Genomic DNA, 23,053 nt, shown 5'->3' on the forward strand with positions numbered 1-23,053 from the left:
TTAAACACTTTGATGTTCTTTTAAAAACTATAAGGCTATTTCTTGAAATCTACCAATTAACATTAAAGTATAAATATGAAACAAATTTTGTCATTGGTAATGTTTAACACACACTTAACTAAATTTCAGGGGTGTGTCCACCTTGAGACCTTGCTGGGAATGAAACTGCGATGCCTAAATCACCTTAAGTGCACTTGCTTATACAACCCTTCGTCTTCCTTTTGGAAGCAGCATTAGTAATCTGAGCAGATTAGGATCTACTGTTTCTTCTTAATCCCACCACGATTAGAATGGGATAAGAACTCATCTCCTGGCCTCAGTATCACAGTAACTGCTCAGTGGCACTGATACTCTGTCTTTTTGTCCCATGGAGCAAAGGCACAGCAATAGGGGTCACTGTGTTTTGAACTGTCATTATGTCACTTTTCAGTGACATTTTTCTCACACTGACAGATAAGATTAATGGGCATAATTAAACAGTCTAAATATGTAAATCTGTATTCTACAGGACGACCAAACGTGTTCAGCAATGACTGCACAAATTTAAAGACAGAAAAGGACATTCGGGCTCTTAATCGGGGACGAAGAGTGGAAAAGAATATTGTTAAATACTGGTAAATATGTAATTGAAGGCAGAGGGCAATCATACACAGGTCTGACACCTCTTAGATTTAATAGAATGGATCTGACAAATAATAATGTTTGTTGGAAATGTCAAAAGGACAGAGGTACTTTTATTCAATGTATCTGACTGGGAGTGTCCACTTATTTATCATTTTATGGAACAAAATTTTAAATATTTTTAGCAAATGGCTTGGAACAACAATACAATTATCACCAAAACTGTGTCTATTGTTAGACAGAGGAACATTTCAGATGGAGAGTTCGCATATATGTAAATGTTAAACTGTAACTTCTAGTAGGGCTTTGGCAACTAATAGTTATTTTACCATTTATGATTAACAATATATATATATAGAGAGAGAGAGAGAGATTAAATAGTGCATTCTTTCACAAGAAAATATGTCAAAATCAATGCCTACACACACACTACACACACAAGTATTAAGAGTAGAGGATTATCCGAAAATAATATCGACAGAAGGCACCAATTTTGTTTATTTATTTTTTTAGCAGATAAATTAGCTGGACCTTCTTTCCTTACTTACTTACATCGAGTGACGCAGCCTACATGAAATGTTTTCAACACAGATTTTTAATTTAACTTAAATTTTTCGATTTGACCTAATCTAATTTCATGTGTGCTCTTGTGCAGATAAATATAGCTATCCACCTTTTTTTTGACGTACTTGAGCGCAGAATTTGTGAATTCAATGAGTAGATTCCAGTCTCATCCGTGTCCAGCTTTTTTTAGATGTACAAAAACAGTTTGTTTTGCTGCTTGATATTGAAAATGAGTGTGTCTTACCATGTTATTTTAATGTATTATCTTAATTATGAACACACAGGTTTGTAGTTCAAACAGTTTTACCATTTACTGCACATTTTTATTCTATTATTTACCTATAGCTGTTAATGATCTAGAAGTCTCACCCATAGGTTTACTTCCATGTTGAAGAAAAAGGTGGTATAGGTAATGAATATTGGCCATGGTTACTAAAAAGACACTTTTGTGTTAAATGAGAATAATGAATGTTTTATGTTCATACCATGCCATCCCCATAATCATACAATTTCTAAACTCATTACTGGTGAGGTGACCAGTGGCTAAATGTAACTGTAATGTCTTTATAGTGCAGCGTGGTTCTCCAGAGGCATCTAGAACCGCAGGAGGAGGATCTTTCACCCTGCAGAACACAGTTAGCCTCAGGTCAGATGTGTTAGCACACTCTGCATGATTTTCCACAGAAGTGCATGGACCAGTCTTCTGGCCCATTTCCTGGAAGATTGTGTGGTTGATTGGAGGTGGAATTAGTCAATAGTTAAGCTGAAATGTCCTCTATACAGTGCAGGGTCAGGTTCAGTTGCATCTAGGATGCTGCGCTCAAATGCTATTTAAAGCCGAGCGAAAGCTGTATCCTTACAGGCCTAATCTTCTCTTCACAAAGATGCATTAATCTATGGCTTCAATCTATGGGGCTGGATGGCAGCTTTAGGTCCTGCGAGAGTGGGATGGATTACAGCTGCATCAGGACCCAATGGTATTTGTGTATCTCGTCCTTGTGTGTGGGTCTCACTGATATGCATCGGTCTCTGGGAACAGGCCCTTGAGGAAAAACAGAGTTTATCTGAAAGGGAGGGATGGAGTGGGACGGGAACAGTGTGGAGATTGCATAATATTCACCATGGTTTAAGAGAGTGGCTAAAGCTAATCTTGGCATAACTAATCGCGGCATATTTATTTATTTATTAATTTATTGTATTATTTTCTTGTGTAAAAGGTAACATGCTAATTTGCATAATTTAATTATGCAATCCCCCCCAAAACGGGTGACTGTATTGGAGCAAACAGCAGTTACAATTCAGTGACATTGGTTCTACACAGTCCCTGGCACCCTCTGGCTTTACCTCATAGGACACTGGCAAACGAACATCTAGCCAGCCAACTCCAGTCAACAAAACAAATCATCAGCTAACTCAGTGTTTCTCAAACTTTTCTGCCATTCCCCACTTCAGAGGTAGGAAAGTGTTTCGAGCCCCACCTGTCCCCAATCACCCCAACAAAATGTTAATAAACTAGGCTTTAAGTTTAACTGTTAAAATGTATTTTATTAACATCACATTTTAAAAACTTAACATCAAATAGCAGCATTAAAAATTTTCAAATAAAGAAAATGAAAGTGCAATTATATTATCACTTTGCATGAAATAAGACTCAAAATTAGATTAAAAAATAATAATAATTGTGTTTGCATTTAGCCTCTGATAACATCAATACAAGTGTGGACTAACATTAACCTAGTTGTGCTTTGATTCATTTTGACACTTTGCAAAATCCATGCAAAAAGAACAACAAAAAAACAAACAAACAAACAAAAATAAAAATAATCTCAAATTGAACCAGAGGTGGTAAATTCCTAATAATGTACGTATTTTTTTTTAGGTATTTTAATAAGATAGATACCTAAAATACGTTGCGCATACAGCTCAAGTAATGCGATCGTTATAAAGGTGTTTGAACAACAAAACACATCCACTTGCACATATTTGACAATCGGAATATCAGATATATCCTGCTATAGCTAACACATTTGTGAAATTTTGAATAAAAAAGGAAATAAAAGCAGATCATCAGTCATTCAGCACTATTGTGGCTACGGTGTGACAAGCAATGAATGGCGCGTCTCCATGGGAACCATAAAGCGATACTACGATCAATAACGGTAGCCTTGAAATACTTTTAAACTTACGTGTGAAGAGGTTAAGTAACGTCAAGGCTTACATTTAAATGTGTCTTTGTTTTGAGTGTATGGTCAATAAATAACGGAATTAAAAAGATGGGCACAAAACCTGTTTGTCATGTTTCTATTCCCCACACTTTGAGAAACGCTGAGCTAACTTAACAGCTAACTTAAGGGTACCTCCGTTTGGTCAGGATTTTTTTAAGGGTTTTTTTAAAACCTCCGTTTTTTTCTTTTTTCTTTTTTTTTGGCTGGTGTCGACAAACAATGAAAAATCGTTGTCTGGCTGCCTTTCAGTGTCCTTTTCATCTTTCCGTCAGCTTTCTCCAACCACTCATCCCATCGACTGCGCAAAATAGTGAACAAACTTGGTACAGAAAGCGGGTTGGGTAATACCAGAGACTTTGGTAATACCAAATCGGTGCGGTGGGCGGGGGGTACATTACAGATTATTTAAAATATGATACTATCTTTCTTGCTGGCAAATGAAATTAATAAAGAAAATGAACAAAAGTATTCATTCTGAATATTTCATATCTATTTTAATCTGAATGATGTGATGATATTGGGGGGGTTATATTAGCTGGATCTGATTTTTGGGGGGGTCATGACCCCCGTAACCCCCGTGCAAATTACGCGCATGTCTGGCACACATAGAGAAAGAACAGTGGTTGAGTTAACATACCTGATGTGATGATGAGATTATAAAATATATGGGTATGGGAAAATATGGTATTTTGTTTGTTTGTTTTATTTTTTTGCAACCTTGCAACCCTTCTCATGCAAATGTAATACTTTGGATTATAAAAGCTATCTTGTCTTTGCATTCTGAAATAATAGTTAATTGAACAATAATTAATACTATTTACTTTAAGGCATCAAATCAAAGTATGAAGTGTCACAAGAATAATATTATGATTATACAAATGGAACATAAGTAGATGACATTAAGGGGTTAAATAATTTTGGAAAGTTTTTCATGTTTTACAAAGAGTCTGCATTTTTTTTATGTCATTTTAATGCATGCCGTTTTTTTTCATCTCATATTGAGTGACAGCACAGGATAGATTTGCACTTTAATGCTTGTACTTTAAATAATTTAAAAATTAAACTAGTGAAGACTAAAAGTTCAGTAAAATTGTTTAAAACTTGTGTGACCAGTTACAGTATCCCATATGCAAAACATTGGCATAAAATCTTGATCATAATTTAAAACAAACACACAATGACACATAATGTGTTCTTTTCACCATTGCAGGTTATGTACTGTACCCAACTTGTCAAGGACAGAACAAATGCAGAAGGGATGGTGCAAGGAAGGAGAGATTGAGACGGGGGAGGGAGGAAAGATCAGACCTAGCCTTTAACCTGTGGCAGCAGAAGCAGCATTTTTGATCCATGACAGTGAAACAGCAAGTGCTTAGTGTCCATAAGTCTGTAGGATTCATCTGGCGGATTCACCATCCACGCTAAACTACCAGATGGGAAGGTAAATTGATTTATTCATTAGTAGTATTCTGGTATTTGTGCGCTTTCCTGTTTTTCTGCTTTTATTCTTTCTTGATAAAGAGTTTTTCATGTAAATGTAAAAGATCTATAAACCTAGCTTAAGGAACAATGCATACATACAAAAAATACATAATGTGATTCTTTTATATTAACATAAAATGATTGGATGATCGTTTACCCCATGTACCATCTATAAATTTGTATTAAAATCAAGGCGACTGATGCAGATGGTGTTCATTTACTGTACATGTGCATTTAACTGGTCACTGTTTTCTAAATATTCCTATGATGCAGATGTGATCACTGGTAATAAATATACATTAGTGTGTGTGATACAGTATGTGCTGACATATAGTGTGAGATGGGTTAAAAGTAAAGGCTGTGTAAATCAGGATAACTGGCCTATATAGATCCGATTAAATCCTTAGCTTGACAGATGGACTCATCAGAGGAAGCAGCCAGGAGTTTGAAAAATGTTAATATAAATAATAAAGTATAAAAAATATGTATAATATGTAATAAGCTCTATGCAATAAACTGTATGAATAAAAAAAATATAAATACAAATAACATAAATGACTCGTAGGTCAAAGTGATAATATTTTAAATTAAAATGTTAATTATATTAGATGAGCCATGTTGAAGCTAATAGCCAGTTCACAGTATGCACACATGTCTTTCTATAGAATGGTGTTATTTGGTGGAAGAATTGCTTAATTATTTTAAATAATACATGTAACTACCAATAATTGGTTGTTTTTGTTATTTTGTCATTCTGATTTATATGAGTATTAAGCAATGCAAAACGTATAGATTATTGGTTTAATATCTCATGTTATGTGTGAATGATTAATTGCTGTACTATTAGTTGCATGCATTGTGTGAGTATCAGGAGGTGTCAGCCAGATTGTATACTGGTTAAGACGCATGAGCACATGTCCTCCTATAACCTATAGATGCCAGATCGGATCAAAAGTGGCTCTCTTGGTTATTCCATTTTTGGAATCGGTTTGTTATATTTAGATACTGGGTTATTGTACATTTCGAAGCCCAATTATTGGCAATGTTAACTGTCAAATTTAGACTGTTGTGGACTGGCAATTATATGGGATGATATTCTATTGTAGGATTCACATGATAGTCGGTAGGCCTTCAAAAAAGAAAAAGGTAACTGTATGTGTTGTCTAATAAGTGATTTAAAGTGATGGTGTAAGCATGTATCATGCTTTGCTTTAATATTTATGCACAATAAAATGTGTTAATATGGTCACATCTAAATTAATTAGTTTTTATCAAGACAAATATGACTGAATTTGTTTTATTCAGTGCAGATATGGCTGAATCATTCTGACTATACACCAATTTAAGTGACTTTAGTGGGATAGTTGGCCCCAAAAATAACAATTCTGTCATTGTTTACTCACCCTCCACTTCTCCCAAATCCCTTTTAGTTTCTTTCTTCTGTTGAACACAAAAGAAGATATTTTGAAAATGACTTTTTTTCATACTATACTAAAACTCATCTGCATGTCTTCACTTCTTACAGTGTGGAAAGCAACATACCAGATTCTTTTTGAAATATGAAACTATGGAAAGGTTGAAATGGTCTATTACCAAATTTGCACAAGCCATACATTATTAGAGTACAGAGTAAATGGAAATGAGGTGGGAAGAGTTAAGCTTGGTAACAGTCTAGTTGTCACACCAATTAGACTTACATCTCAATGGCTCTTTTATACTGGAAAAGAGAACTTGTCATGTGTACCAAACAAAAACCGCAGGATCAGTCATTGACCTTAACCTTTCTGTTACCAGTATGGGAACCTGTAGCTAAAATGGCTGAGAGTGTTCATATTAATCTTTTTCTTTTCTTTTTTTTTTTCCAAAAATGTTTGCTTACCAACATTCTTCTAAATATTTTTATTTTTATTTTTTGCATTTGGAATAAGAAAGATTTGGAATAACATGACAAAATGTAAACAGAATTTTGAACTCTTTTGCGCTAACATTAAACAGAATTCAACATTGTTGCTTTAAATCAACAATCAGCAGCCTTATGGGACAGATGTGGGATCAGTCTGAGAAACACTGTACTCCTTCGCAACTGCAAAGACATACTCTGGAAGTTAACAGGGTTTCAGCGAGGAGACTGACAGCCAGCTACCTGATTGGCTGATGAAAGCATGTTATATTAATCCTACTTAAATGAAGTAGGATAAATTTGAAATAAACTGAATATCCATGCCATTGGCATACTAAAAGTTGATATTTTTTTACATTTATTTTTTCTCAATTGTGTTTGTTTTGATTCAAAATTATAAGGTAAATCAGAATTTTTAAAGGCAAATGTATTCTGATCCAGAGAAATCTAACCTTTTTTTTTTATTCTTGTGATGTCTTGTGTTTCAGAGATTATTATGAGGAAGCCATTAGATACTCTGGACCCTGCAAGGAATCGGGGAGTATATTGTTCCTGTCAGGTTTAAGTAGAGTGGGCGTGTGATCATGTCCGGTACTCCATAGTTTTCAGACCACCGGACCCCTGAGCTGCCCGTCAACCATGGATCCAATGCTCCCCAGTGTCAAACTGGGGTCAGATCGTACCCCTCTGCAGCGGAACAGCAAGCATCATCGAGTGCATCACGTCAGGAGGAAACTACGTCCTTCTCGGATTTTTGGTTTTATTCTGAGCATCTCTGGCCTCTCATTGTTCCTGTCTTGGAGTGCCTTTACTTTCACTTTGGGCCCATTCCCAAGATGGACGCCACTCACCTTTCTCACCAACCATGATGGACTTGCAGAGTCAGTGCCACACAGAACTGTCCTATCTTCCGACGATGAGCACAATGTTTCGGCAGATGTGCCCATCGCTATGGCCTCATCCAATGAGCACAAGGGAGACTATCCAGAGGATCTGTTCACATTGGAGCAGAGGAGGCAAGGTGCAGTCGTGCTGCATATGTTCGGCATGATGTACATGTTCATTGCCCTTGCTATCGTCTGCGATGAGTTTTTTGTCCCCGCTCTCACCGTAATCACAGAAAAACTGCAGATCTCGGATGACGTAGCGGGTGCCACCTTTATGGCCGCTGGAGGCTCTGCTCCCGAGCTCTTCACCTCTGTGATTGGTGTGTTCATCTCACACAGCAACGTGGGCATCGGGACCATCGTGGGTTCTGCTGTCTTCAACATCTTGTTCGTCATCGGGATGTGTGCTATCTTTTCACGTGAGATCCTCAACCTCACCTGGTGGCCTCTGTTCAGAGATGTCACCTTTTATATCATTGGACTTATTATGCTTATCGTTTTCTTCCTGGATAACTACATTACCTATGTCGAGAGCATTGGACTGTTACTCTGTTACGCATGCTATGTCACTTTCATGAAGTTCAATGTGACTGTAGAGACTGTAATCAAGACTAAATTGCTCAGGAATCAAGTGGACGACATTGAAGCTCCTCCTAAGGTAAGTCGAAGTGTTCCAGGTGAATTACTATATCTGCTTCCCAGGTCAAAGGTGGCATTCTCCTCCATGTCTCCTTCCACTCCTGTTAGGAATCAGTATATCACAGTGGATCTCAACCAGGGTGCGGGGACACAGGATGACATAACATAATATAATCAATATTAACATAATATAATCAATATTATTAGCTATTTTGCTATTAAATACTATGTAATTATTTTTTTATTAACTATCATTATTTGAAATGCTGAAAAAACAATGACATTTTCAGTTTCTGTTTATAATATTTTACAGATAGATAGATAGATAGATAGATAGATAGATAGATAGATAGATAGATAGATAGATAGATAGATAGATAGATAGATAGATAGATAGATAGATAGATAGATAGATAGATAGATAGATAGATAGACAGACAGATATAGTATAGTTATAGTTCTGTTAATATTATATTATTTACTAATATTTGGCAAGGTGGAGAACCACTTGTGATTTTAAGATGAACCCAAGTGCTAATGAAATAACTAGTATTTAACAACACTTTAGTTCTTAAAATATGCCATTGTGCAAAAAAAAGTATAGTACCACTTTAAATATATACTTGTACAGAGCCCCTAAAAGGTCATGGTGATGATAAAAAAATTTGATTGGGGAAAAAAAAAATATTTCAATGCTTTGATTGCTTTCTCTGGTAAGTGCTATAATCTGCAAAGCATTATATGCATGCAAACATAATGGCATTCAAACATAAAAAAAAAAGTTGTAATTCATGCCAATTAAGGACTGAGAGGACTGAAAATAAAGCACATGCACGTTTGTGCTCATGTTCTGATGACTTAGAACATGACAACATTACTGCTATGGAAATATTCTATGGAAATATTCAGCTGATTCTCACTGGTTTTTATGGTGCATTGTGATTGGCTGAACACTGCTAGCACTCGTTGGAAATGTTACGCCCCATTCCATAATCGCGAGCTTCATCTTTCAAAATAAATGTAAAGACAGTTAATAACGTCCTTAGATTTACCATCAGTTCAAGTCCAAAAGGGGAACAGAGTTGCGTGACCGACACAGTAATGAAGTCGTATGTGTTTGCAGTACACAATCCATGGATGGTTAAGACAGCTGACTCCACTGTGTGACCATCTCTCTCTTTCTCTCTCTCACACACACACACACACACATGCGCGATGTGCAAAACTCTGCATTTTAACATTCAATAGCAAATACTTCAACTAATAACAAAACATAGTTACAGTAGCTGATTCAGAAACACCAGATTGTTGTAGCAAAGTCAGAATTACCTCCTCTCCTGGGTTCACAAAACGGTTGTCCATAAAATGTTTTGCTGTTTTGTTGTAAGTAATCTTAAAGATTCTTAAATGCATCTACTTTCGGAAGGCCAAATAATATGCTTTTGCTTTTGTCTAGATACACACAGCATCTCCCTGACATGGCTGCTTCAACACTAACTGAGGTTACTGAAACCACGCCTTCTTACTTAATGTGAACATTTGGGCAGCATTAGGCAAATATTTCCACATATTGACATAGATATGTGGGGGCGTGTTTGAATGAGACATTTTGGGGTGGGCATGGCAGAGTCTTAACTTTGATAAAGAAAATCTCTTTTCTTTAACACTCCAAAGAGAAAGGAAAAAGTTTGCATCATATGACCCATTTAACAGAAAAAGAAGCTGATTCCAACAGCACAGGGAGCAGAACCCAACTGTTGGCTGAGAATCAATGTTCCCAATGAAAAGAACACAGACAGTTTTATCACCTCTCTGAGCCGGATTAGGCATTACTGTATATCAGGTGTCACCTTGACAAAGCAGACAACACTGCTCTGAGAGCGCACCATTAGCTGAGTAAGACCAGAACCACTGCTGTATAGACAGAGATGGACAGCAGAAAGACAGAGAAAAAGTAGTAGAGATGAGGCAAGATGGGGTTAAGGAAGAAAGTTGTTAAAATCTTTTACTTTCCCCTATTGCTGAAACCTGTGTTTTATCAGCCAGACATCTCAAGAGGCATAGATATCTATTTTTGTCTTTTCCTGGCACAATTAGCTTTGTTAATACTACCTCACAGAGTTGTGTTTGAATTTGTGAGTCTTAACCAGTATTTTCTCTATTTTTACCCAGTAAAAATATTTCTCAAAAAAATTGGAATATGGTGACATGCCAATCAGCTAATCAACTCAAAACACCTGCAAAGGTTTCCTGAGCCATCAAAATGGTCTCTCAGTTTGGTTCACTAGGCTACACAATAATGGGGAAGACTGCTGATCTGACAGTTGTCCAGAAGACAATCATTGACACCCTTCACAAGGAGGGTAAGCCACAAACATTCATTGTCAAAGAAGCTGGAGTGCTGTATCCAAGCATGTTAACGGAAAGTTGAGTGGAAGGAAAAAGTGTGGAAGAAAAAGATGCACAACCAACCGAGAGAACTGCAGCCTTATGAGGATTGTCAAGCAAAATCAATTCAATGGACTGAGGCTGGAGTCAAGGCATCAAGAGCCACCACACAAAGAAGTGTCAAGGAATTTGCTGAACCACAGACAACGTCAGAGTTGTCTTACCTGGGCTAAGGAGAAGATGAAGTAGACTGTTGCCCAGTGGTCCAAACTCCTCTTTACAGTCGAGAGCAAGTTTTGTATTTCATTTGGAAACCAAGGTCCTAGAGTCTGGAGGGTAGAAAAAGCTCATAGCCCAAGTTGCTTGAAGTCCAGTGTTAAGTTTCCACAGTCTGTGATGATTTGGGGTGCAATGTCATCTGCTGGTGTTGGTCCTTTGTTTTTTTTGGAAACCAAAGTCACTGCACCCGTTTACCAGGAAAGTTTGGAGCACTTCATGCTTCCTTCTGCTGACCAGCTTTTTGAAGATGCTGATTTCATTTTCCAGCAGGATTTGGCACCTGCCCACACTGCCAAAAGCACCAAAAGTTGGTTAAATGACCATGGTGTTGGTGTGCTTGACTGGCTAGCAAACACTCCAGACCTGAACCCCATAGAGAATCTATGAGCTATTGTCAAGAGGAAGATGAGAAACAAGAGACCAAAAAAATGCAGATGAGCTGAAGGCCACTGTCAAAGAAACCTGGGCTTCCATACCACCTCAGCAGTGTCACAAACTGATCACCTCCATGCCACGCTGAATTGAGGCAGAAATTAAAGCAGAAATTAAAGCAAAAGGAGCCCCTACTAAAGTATTGAGTACATGTAGAGTAAATGAACACTTTCCAGAAGGCCAACAATTCACTAAAATCTTTTTTTTTATTATTGGTCTTATGAAGTATTCTAATTTGTTAAGATAGTGAACTGGTGGGTTTTTGTTAAATGTGAGCCAAAATCACCACAATTAAAAGAACCAAATACTTAAACTAAATCAGTCTGTGTGCATTGAATTTATTTAATACACGAGTTTCACAGTTTTCAGTTGAATTACTGAAATAAATGAACTTTTCCATGACATTCTAATTTATGGAGATGCACCTGAATAGTGAATGATATTGACCCATTGCTGCAGGTTATATAAATTATGTATTATTATATGCCATGCACTGTTGAATTAACTTGAATCTGGATATCAGTTTAGCGGTATTATGTATTATTGATCGTTTAAGAGACCCATGTGAAGCCAGTTCAACATTTCCAACCTGCTGTGTTTCGTTCAAACAGCTGGAGTCGGATATGTTGTTTGAAGATGCAGTTTGTCCCATGTATGGAACACAGGTGAATCAGCTGATCATGGTGTTTTTATAGGCTTCTTTGTGATGCACCAGAGGCATGTGCATTACTCGTGAGAACCATTATTAGCATGTAAGCTACATAAACCCACATTAATTAGTCTTAGATTGCTCTGGTAGATTGCTTTTTAAATGTAAGATATTCACCTCAGTACATTGGGCATTTGATTCCAAAAAAGCTTGTAAAAAATATTGTGAATGTTTCACAAATGTCACATGTTTAATTTAGAATTGATTTAAAACAACTAAATAAATATTCTTTATTCACACAGACTGGTGGGCCATATAGAAGAAAACATATTATAGAACAATTTACATTGGATTTTCACCCTTCTGGATTGGAATAAAAAATGGCTTTGGTTTAGAGACTTTTGGTTTAAGACTTCTAAAATTAAAATGAATTGTGGTAGAGCCGAAGCTCGGGCTAATCCAATAAGATGTGATCCTTTTAGTACCTCTAAGTATAGATGAGTGTCCTGTTCTTTTTCAACTGTGCTCAGATATGGAGTGTTGTGGGAAGCTCTTCAGGTTTTTGAATGACATTTATTTTTCGCAGGAAGACCCTAGTCACTTAGTGTTTAATGTAGCATTCAGAAACATGGTGGACATCTGCATTTCTGCTTGTGGTTTGTGACTCCCAACCTGAAATCCTTTGTAATCCCAAATCAGCTGCTTAGAAGGGGTGACGCCAACCAAAGTTAAAAGACTCTTAGCTTTGCTTAGGGGAGTGACCTGCCTTCTGAAGAAGACTTTTGAGAGAATATTGTACATTACAACAACCCTTTTCACTATCTGTCCTACATCACACAATGTCCTGGAAGGCATTTTTGAATGAATTAATTAAAGTGCTGCTGCTATGGATATTTTAAATGATTTTCATAGAAAATTGACAGCAAATTTGGATATGACATTTAAATAAGCAGCCGTTCATCTGTAATATAATAACATAATTCCAGTCATATTTTTATTTTACGGTCCAATTCTCACTATAAACTAATTATTAACTTCAAGTTTGCCTTCATAAACTCCTAATATGCTGCTTTTTATGTAATAAGGTACTTGTTAAATTTAGGTATGGGGATTGGATCAAGGGATCTAAAATATGGTCATGCAGAATAAGACATTAATATGTACTTTATAAGTCCTAATACACAGCCAACATACTAGTAATATGCATGCTAGCTAATAGTTAGAATTGGTCCTTAAAATAAAGTGTTACTATAATTTACCATAAAAACAGCTTTTCTATTGTGGTTTTTATCTCAGTGTACATATATATATATTTTTTTTAAGTATAATTTTTACTTCTTTAAGTGTAAAACTAGTGAATAAGTCAAAATAAAAAAATAAAATGGTCACCTTTAATTTTATAAACTGAGGAAAATCTGAAGAAAATCCAGTGTGATTGCTAGAAGTATTTGGAAGATGAGCCAAAGTGTACTTAAAGTTGCAGTGAAACTAGCCACATATATTTTCTTCTGTATTGTGACATCCCAGTGAAAAAAAACTCCCATCTATTAAAAGTTATTGAATTATCAAACCTATTTTGCATTTTGTAATACTGTATAATATTCTCAGTGCCTTAGTAAACTCTAAGGAAAACTCTATTAAGTAAAGTATAGTAAGTAAAAAGCAGTGAACACTACTTAGTAATCTCTGTAGTTAGGCAAATCTTTGCTGGTGTAATTCAAACCATATTTAACTCTATAATTAAAGAAGGGAGAGTGTAAGAACCTGGCATCATGCGTTGTGTGAGTGAATTTGTGAATCCTTATGCCTCCGTCTCTAAAATTGGTTACCTGTCACCTTTAGCCTCTTTAGTGTGCTGGCCTGCCTTCTCTGTTTAACTACTGGACTCTTGCTAAGAGACACCCTATAGGCAATTCAAGTTCGCAGATGACCCACATGAATAAACCTGGAATGAAGTCCACATGATTTATGACCTTTTTAAAACTGTCTGTCACAGTTTGCAAAACTGAACTTAATGTTCAACTGGATCTTTTAAACACAAAGATGATTCAGCATCTTGAGTATCTCTGTTACATCATACTGAGTGATCTTCATTAGTTAAGGCATAGAGCCAGGAGACCAACAGGAACTTTGTTCTGTCTTATGTGCTCTTATGCTTTTGTGATGTAACAGGTATTCTATATATCTGATGTTATACTGAATGATAGACTGATTGAGTTCCTGCTGCTACAAAAGTTTGGTATGTTTAATATGTTAATTTGTAAATCTTAAGTGAAATGATTCAGTTTTTAATGATTTAATTGAAAATGGAAGAAAAGTAGCTGAAAATTGTGACTTTTGCATCACTGCTTAAGATGTAGAAGTTATATATCCACGTTCTTTCCAATCTATAGATAATACTGTAACGGTGGCATTGTATGGATCCAGCATGCTAATTGGTCCAACCAGACAACTGAAGGCCAAAACAAGGTCAATCCTAATCTTGCAGCTAATACTTTTCTGCTTTAGTTTTTGGTCTCATATAGTGCTTAAAGATCTCTTCTGATAAATGAAATGAACAGTTCCATATTTCTTTCAACTTGTTTAAAAGTGTTTGCACTTCTTGATTCAGTTTTGAGTCTGATGATTTTAAGGTCTTGTGTCTAGTCTTAGGTTTTGACTGTTTGATGCACTGCTTAATATGTTTAAAATGATGTTCACATGATTGCCATGTAATGAATTTTATAATGTGAAAATATAGTTGCATCTGCACTAAAATTGGTAGTAAAATATATATTTTTTCCCCCGAAGTTGTAAATATTGCAGAATCTTTTGCAATAAAACTCTATTTCAGTCTTATTTAAAAAATTCACGTTTGTTTCAATGTTACTTCAATGCCATTTCTTTGTAATTATGATATGTATGTTTCTACACCATTTTTTCATCTTTATAATTTCTGTAATATCAATTTTTTAAAACCGTAAGAGAATAGCGAAGTCCACACCACAACTATAACTATAACAATAATGACAGAGAAATGATATCGCTGGGATCAGATTCTGGGCAATTTTTTTCCAGCTTATGACTGATAAAACATCAGCAGAAAATAAGAATCCATCCTACTTTAATTGGACAGTAATCAGAAGGTGGGTTAGAATAATGTTGCCATCCATTTGTCTGGAGGCTAATGTAGTTCAGTTTTAATTCTTAGTGCGAACAGCCTTATCTCAGACGTTTAAGATTGTTGGCCTAGCAGCAGGACGTCCGGTAATGTCAGATAGCTTCAGCAAGCTGGTCTCTGGTTGGCTGACCTCTGCTTTAAAGCTCGCTGAGCACACAGAGCTCAGCTGTATTTCCACAGGCAATGCTGGCCATAGGCCAGAGCTTATCTTCCACCTGCAGAAAGACCAAAGCTGGGAAGGGAGGAACATGAACAGAGAGCGAATGGCAGAGCCCGCTAACCATGAAGGAAATGTGCTTAATCCTCTACGCTCTACTGGGCTGATTAGGTTTAATTAAGGCTGCTCCTGTGTCTCTGCTGGGCCAACTGATTTTCTCATGAGGACACTGCTGGTGCTGCCACCTCACTGGAGAAGGGCTTGTTGAAAAAGTGCTTGTTTGAACCATTTACGAGCAGAGCTATAGCCATTTTGAACTTGCAATAATTTATTCTCTTATGTACCTGAAGACTATGAAATAGTTCCACAAAATAAATAAGTGACATTTTTTTCTTAATATAAAATAAATCACTTGTTTTTTGTTTGAAAATTGTTTATGAAATATAAAAATATTACTTAATATAATACTAGACATTAATGATACTTTAAAGTCATAACCTTTTCACCTTTAAAATAAAAGCATTTGCTAAATTACTAAATGTAAATGTATTATATTCATATATATGTGTGTGTGTGTGTGTGTGTGTGTGTGTGTGTATCATAGTCACTTATGTATGTACAGTTGTGCTCATAAATTTACTCACCCTTTGCAGAATGTGCAAAATGTTAATAATTTAAACAAATTAAGAGGGATCATGAAATTTGCATGTTATTTTTTATTTAGTACTGTTCTGAATAAGGTATTTCACATAACAAGACAAAATAATTTCTCCACAAGACAAAATAATTACTGAATTTATAAAAATGTCCCTGTTCAACCTTAATACAATTGGTAATTTTCTGGATGATCCACGACTGTTTTTGTGATAGTTGTTCATGTTAGTCCTGAGTATAGTTTAACTATATGCTGTTCTTCAGAAAAATCCACTGCCTCCTGTACATTCTTTGGTTTTTCCAAAAGTGACTGTTTGATTTTGAGATCCATATTTTCACACTGAGGACAACTGAGGGACTCACAGACAAAAGGTGGAAACATTTACTGATGCTCAAGAACGTAACACAATGCTTTAAGAGCTGGGGGATGTAAATTCTAAACAGGATGATAATCTGTAAATTTTTCTCATTTTGTTTAACAATCATATTTTTACATTTAGTTGTGGACTTCAGAAGCTACATAAATACTTACATGTTACCAGAAAACAAAATAAGTACCATTTACCCTGATCATCCAATTTAAAAAGTTTACACCCCCCATCTCATTGTGTGGCCTTCTTGAGCATCATTACGTTTTCACCATTTGTAATAGTTATGCATGAGTCCCTTGTCCTCAGTGTTAAAAGATAGATTTCAAAATCATACAGCCAATGTTGAAAAGGGTTCAAATATGCAGAGGGTTCAAATATATACAGTATACTTATACTATACTTATACATACACATATATGTACACACACACACACACACACGTTTGTTTTTGTGAAAAGTGGGGACATCCCATAGGCGTAATGATTTTTATACTGTAGAAACTGTGTATTCTATGTCCCTACACCAGCCCTACACCTAACCCTCACAGGAAACTTTGTGAATTTTTACTTTCTCAAAAAAACTCATTCTGTATGAATAATAAGCATTTTGAAAAATGGGGACATGGGTTATGTCCTCATAAGTCACCCTCTCCTTGTAATACCTGTGTCATACCCATGTCATTATACAGAGTTGTGTCCTGTTATGTTACAAAAACATGCCCCCCCCCCCCCACACACACACAATGTATATAATATCAGCCATTAATGATGGATTCAAATCAATTCACCTTTCTTCATAAATTTTAGTTTAGAATGATATGGTTGATTTACTAGTTATTTATTGGATATGGAATTAAACAGTTTTGTTTAAAATCTGGCATACAATGATCAGACAAAAGCTAATGTGCAGTTCTTGAAAACACATTTGATGTTCAATTGGATCTTTTAAACACAACGATGATTCAGCATCTTCAGTCTCTGTTACATCATACTGAATGATCTTCATTAGTTAAGGCATCGAGCCAGGAGACCAACAGGAACTTTCTTCTGTCTTATGTGCTCTTATGATTTTTTCCCTGAGTCTCCACTAGTGGTCTCACTTCCCCATAGGCACCTAACCTTAGGCATTACAATTCCCACAAATCCTTGTCCCTTCATCACAGTAATTGCACTCCTGTTAATTGCACTCGGGTGTCTTCACTTGATAGTCATTACCCTGCCTATATTAACCGGTCTTTTCTGTTTGTCTTCATGGAGTCCTTTCTTTCCGTCACCCAGTTTCCTCGTCTTCCAAGTTCCTGTTCCCGTTCCTGTTCCTTCTCTGTTTGTTTATTTGTTGGATGGATTTATGGTTTTGACCCCTGCTTGTTGATTTCTCTTTGGATTACCCATTAAAACCCATACTGCGATTGGATCTCTCGTCTCCTGAGTTTCACTGGGTCTCCGATCGTAACATTTTGTGATGTAACAGGCAGTCTATTTATCTGACGTTATACTGATTTATGTACAGTAGACTGATTGAGTTCCTGCTGAGATTTTGAGGGCAGATTATGTCATTTTCATCTTTTAGTTTCAATGGTTTCTTAGAAACTGTTATTGATGGTATTTGAAAGATGGGTCAAAATTCTATTATTGGCCTCCTATACAATAGTCAAGAAGTGCTATTTAGGGTCAGGTATAAGTCTTAGCTGTTTTTAGCTGTGCTGTGTAATAGCTTAACATGTTCTTGGTTACCTGTATGTTGGGGATAGATTGAACTGATCTTTTTAAAGGTGGCCTTAAATGCCCTCTTATTGTTGTTACACTCCATTTATTAACTGTTTTTTTTAAGCAATGAGGTATTCCCATTCTATTTATGAAATTGGTTTTATTTATTACAAATATGATCAGATTTAAAAATGGATTCTTTCATACTATTTCCTGTATTTATGGGAATTAAAGGGAGTCAAATCTTTGTTAATGCAGAAGTATAAAGTAGGTAAAATATTCAGCACTGTAATACTGATCTATACAAACACATACAAAAAGCAAAGACAGATTAAACTGATTCAAAAGTGAGGACATGTATAATGTTTCAAATGATTTCTGGTTCAACTTTCTATTTATTAAAGAATCCTGAAAAAAAAGTCTCTTGGCTTCCCCCAAAATGTTATGCAGCACCACTGTTTTCAAAATTGATAATAATAAGAGATTTTTTTGAGCACCAAATAATCACATTAGAATGATTTCTGAAGTACCATGTGACACTGAAGACTGGTGAAATTTCAGCTTATATATATATATATATATATATATATATATATATATATATATATATATATATATATATATATATATATATATATATATATATATATAAAACAGTTATTTAAAATTGCAATACTGTATCAAAGTACTACTGTTTTGATCAAATAATTGCAGCCTTGGTAAGCGGAAGAGACAACTCCAAACAAGTAGTGTGTGTGTACTGTATGTATGTTTGTATATATACCACAATTAAACTTAATATGGTGAGCAGAAAACCATGGCTGTTAACATTTTCAGTAAAATACTTTTTTAATAAAGTCCTGATAATGCTGGACCTGCTGTTGCTGCTTTAGTGGTGATAAAACAAGTATCTTACTTAGATTAAAACTTAAAGCCTATATTTCCTAACCACTAGGTGAAATTCATCATCACTGGAATTAAATTACTGATTTTTGCTTTGATATCAGGTGTGTTGTTTCTGTGTAAGCAAATATATATATGGTGTTAATGGTTTGATCATTTCCTGTACTTGAGTTTATCTGAAAATGCCTTTAAGAAGTTGATTTAAGGTGAATTTACTGAGTTCTGTTTCTCTCTTTTTTTCTCAAGGTTATCCCTGATGATGAGAATAAACTCTCGGTAAGCATCATCATCATCATCATCAACAGGAAGCATCATCATCATCAGGACCATATCAGTGTAACATGCATAACAGTGCATTTAGACATCTAAAGACATTTCTTATTTTTATTCCTATAGGCTAAACCCCGCCTCCAGAGGGGAGGAAGCTCCGCCTCCCTCCACAACACCCTCATGAGAAACAGCATCTTCCAGCTAATGATTCACACTCTCGATCCTCTCAGCGAAGGTAATAATGTGCAAATACATACAAATACAAATATACACACATTGACTTACATCATAGATTCATTAAGTCTTATTAATAAAATATGGCATATATTCTAGGGAGGTTCAAGGAGAAGGCATCAATTCTACACAAGATTGCAAGAAAAAAGGGACAAGATGAGGCAAATGGTGTTGGTATGTTTAATATTTTGTGTAACAGCATTCCTTAACCATTTTACATCAGGAATGTGACATATTTCTGAGTAAAATCAGCATAATCGCTGTAGGGTTGGAATTTTTATCCACTGAAAAGTGCTTAGTGCTTAAATCACATCATTACATGTTATAATAATGAAATAACATTTCATTTCAGATTTCTGTTGTTTCATTTTCTAGTTGAAAAGAATCTTCCCAACAGCACTAATGTGGAAGTTGAAGTCACTCCACCTATGAATGGCAGTGCTGGAGCTGAGGTGGTGTCGCAACATGGCTAGATCATCTTGATATATTCAAATATATTGGAATCCTTAAAATTCTAATAGTACAATATCACAGGCAACTGAATGCCATCATGTTTTTGTGGTTCTAATCTCAAAGGCTGAGGAGGAGGAAGATGAAGACCAGCCTCTGAGCTTGGCTTGGCCAGACACACCGAGGAAGCAAGCAACATACCTCTTCATCTTTCCCATCGTCTTTCCATTGTGGCTGTCGCTGCCAGATGTTCGCAGAGATGTATGTTTGAGTTTTTTTTTATTTTTTTATTTTTATTTTTTTTACATCCATTTAATAACAAATTAGATTTAGCTATAAAGCAGCTCTAATGAAGATGTTAGCTTCATCAGCCAGTTAAATTCACTTATCTGAGTGTCAGTGCAGTCAGATAGATAATATATAATGTTACTATAAAGTTTCTTCGGTGTGTTGAAACAAATGGACTGCTGTTTTTTAAATATTTCAATTGCAAGCTGTCCCTTCCTAATTTTTCCTTCTATCCTCTCTTGTTCCATAGACATCAAAAAAGTTCTTTCCGATCACATTTTTGGGATCTATTTCTTGGATTGCTATTTTCTCTTACCTGATGGTCTGGTGGGCTCATCAGGTACCTCAACTTCACCAACAGAACACACTCAACCAGTTTCACACATCCTGGATTTTTCTGTTATAATGCAGTTTCTTTCACCAGTGGTTTTTATATAACCGTAAGTAATGCTCTGGCATGCTGAATGTATGTCCAAAAAAGAAAATAACTGCGAGAAATAGAGGAGTGATCTCTCTTTATAACACTGCTCTAAATGTATATGTCAGAGACGTTCATTAAAAAACAGTCAAATCCCAAAGCCAATAAGCTATTCTTGTCTTTTCCATTAGAGGCAACTGTTCTTTAGCTCTGCTTCAGCTCCCTCTGTAAAACTCACCCATTGAAGTGATTCGCTACCAGAACTAGAAACAACTAAATCGATTGGTTACTTAGCATAGTAAATCAGTACTATGAGTTTCTGGTTATAATAAACGTTTGAAACTAGACAACTTTATAATAATTATCTGAGAAATACCAAAAATTCAAATATTGCTATTTGTTAATATGATAACTGAAATGTTTTTTTGTTCATTGAAATAAAGCTGAAATATATAGAGCACTGCACATGGCATGCAGGAAAAAAATTATAGGCTAAATCTTGTGCACGATTTACTATTTCGTTCCCTTGATTTATAAATTGTGTGTAAAATTTTTCTATTTCAATCCCTTGATTAATAAATTGTGGAACTATTTACTATTTCGTTGCCTTGATTTATAAATTTTGAACATGATTTACTATTTCATTCCCTTGATTTATAAATTGTGCACACTATTTACTATTTAATTTCTTTGATTTATAAATTTTGCACACAATTTACTATTTAGTTCCCTCGATTTATAAATTGTGTGTACAATTTTTCTATTTCAATCCCTTGATTAATAAATTGTGGAACTATTTACTATTTCATTCCCTTGATTTATAAATTGTGCACACTATTTACTATTTAGTTCCCTCGATTTATAAATTGTGCGCACAATTTACTTTTTCTTTCCCTTGATTTATAAATTGTGCACACGATTTACTATTTCATTCCCTCGATATATAAATTTTGTGCCGGTTTACTATTTAGTTCTCTCGATTAATAAATTGTGCGCACAAATTACTATTTTGTTCCCTCAGTTTATAAATTGTGCACAAGATTTAGCAAATCGAGGGAACGAATTAGCAAATTGAGGGAATGAAATAGTAATCATGTGCACATTTTAGTACATTGAGGGAATGAATTAGTAAATGGTGCGCACAATTTATTTATTGTTTCTTGCATGTCATGTGCAGGGCTCCATTGAAATAATAATAAGAAATATTTTAATTAAAAACCTAGAAATAAGATGTCATTAGGATTGTAACCTTAACAATTTACTGGAATAAAAAATAAGTTGAAAATTATAAAAGGACAAAAGCTCCTAACAGATGTGCTCTCTGGTATTTCAATTTTGTGATCTTAGAAGGCCAAATAATTTTACTGCCTGTTTACGTGTTAAATTGCCCTAACAAAGATACCTGTAGTGCTACTAGAGTAAAATCATAATTAATGAATGTAAGATATTTGACGACAGCTGAGGAAATTCAAATTTAACACCGGTTTATCATAGTATTTTCATAAAAAGTTTCAAACACCAAGTGCAAATTTCTCCCACAGGTTGGTGAGACTATTGGAATCACAGAAGAGATCATGGGTTTGACTATTCTAGCAGCTGGTACCTCCATTCCTGATCTCATCACCAGTGTTATTGTTGCTCGGAAGGGTCTCGGCGACATGGCCGTCTCCAGCTCAGTTGGCTCCAACATATTTGACATCACTGTGGGGTGAGAGATCTTCATCAGTAACACAAGAAACATCATGTGATAGACTCCCTAATGTAAAACAACTTTTTGAAATATCACCCTGTGTCTGTTCACTGTCCCCAGCCTGCCTTTTCCATGGCTGCTCTTTTCATTCCTGAACGACCTGACTCCAGTGACCGTGAGCAGCAACGGCCTGTTCTGCGCCATCGTTCTGCTCTTCCTCATGCTCCTCTTCGTCATCATCTCCATCGCTGTGTGCAAGTGGAAGATGAGCAAGCTGCTGGGTTTCCTCATGTTCCTGCTCTACTTTGTGTTCCTGGTGGTCAGCGTAATGCTGGAGGACAAGATCATCATCTGCCCGGTCTCCATTTGATTTCTTTATCGTGCACGCCGTTGTTCATTTTCTGGGAACAGACCCTTAGTTATTGGGCATCTGAATGATAACATGAGAACTTGACTGCAGCTGCACTGTGGCACTGCATATTTATATCCACTGAAGTCTGAGTAGCAGGGCTTTCCAAGCAGTAGTTTGTTATGGGAAAGTAGTGCAATATTCTGCATGCACTCTCAAAAGCAGTACATATAGACTTGATGTACTGTAGATTTAAGCCATTTCTAATACGCTGTATGAAGAGGACTTTAAGAGCAAAGAGACACAACTTCCAATGAGGAAGTGGACATCTATGGGG

At 35.8% G+C, this 23,053-nt stretch overlaps 1 protein-coding gene across 2 annotated transcripts; it reads left to right on the forward strand.

Annotated features, from left to right (window-relative positions):
* The first annotated feature begins 4,624 nt into the window (after positions 1-4,624).
* LOC132143470 (sodium/potassium/calcium exchanger 2-like) lies at positions 4,625-23,053 on the forward strand. 2 transcript variants are annotated; one of them, XM_059553698.1, is made up of 10 exons: positions 4,625-4,851; positions 7,281-8,337; positions 19,264-19,293; positions 19,414-19,522; positions 19,621-19,695; positions 19,897-19,976; positions 20,098-20,232; positions 20,510-20,599; positions 22,219-22,385; positions 22,488-23,053. In XM_059553698.1, exons 2-10 carry the CDS (start codon positions 7,432-7,434, stop codon positions 22,735-22,737), a joined length of 1,842 nt encoding a protein of 613 aa, XP_059409681.1. In that variant the 5' UTR covers positions 4,625-4,851; positions 7,281-7,431; the 3' UTR covers positions 22,738-23,053. The 2 variants fall into 2 exon arrangements, with proteins under 2 accessions (XP_059409681.1, XP_059409683.1); XM_059553700.1 differs by lacking the exon at positions 22,488-23,053 and having other exon boundaries at positions 20,510-20,699; positions 22,219-22,330.

The sequence above is a fragment of the Carassius carassius genome, chromosome 7 (genome assembly GCF_963082965.1).
Source record: "Carassius carassius chromosome 7, fCarCar2.1, whole genome shotgun sequence".
Classification (NCBI taxonomy): domain Eukaryota; kingdom Metazoa; phylum Chordata; class Actinopteri; order Cypriniformes; family Cyprinidae; genus Carassius; species Carassius carassius.

What these genes read in the sequence shown, in the direction of transcription:
- LOC132143470 (XM_059553698.1), top strand. Translation starts at nt 7,432, where the DNA reads ATGGATCCAATGCTCCCCAGTGTCAAACTGGGGTCAGATCGTACCCCT. An exon ending in TCTCGATCCTCTCAGCGAAG is followed by an intron (nt 19,523 to 19,620) that starts GTAATAATGTGC and finishes CATATATTCTAG; the next exon opens with GGAGGTTCAAGGAGAAGGCA. An exon ending in ATATTTGACATCACTGTGGG is followed by an intron (nt 22,386 to 22,487) that starts GTGAGAGATCTT and finishes CACTGTCCCCAG; the next exon opens with CCTGCCTTTTCCATGGCTGC.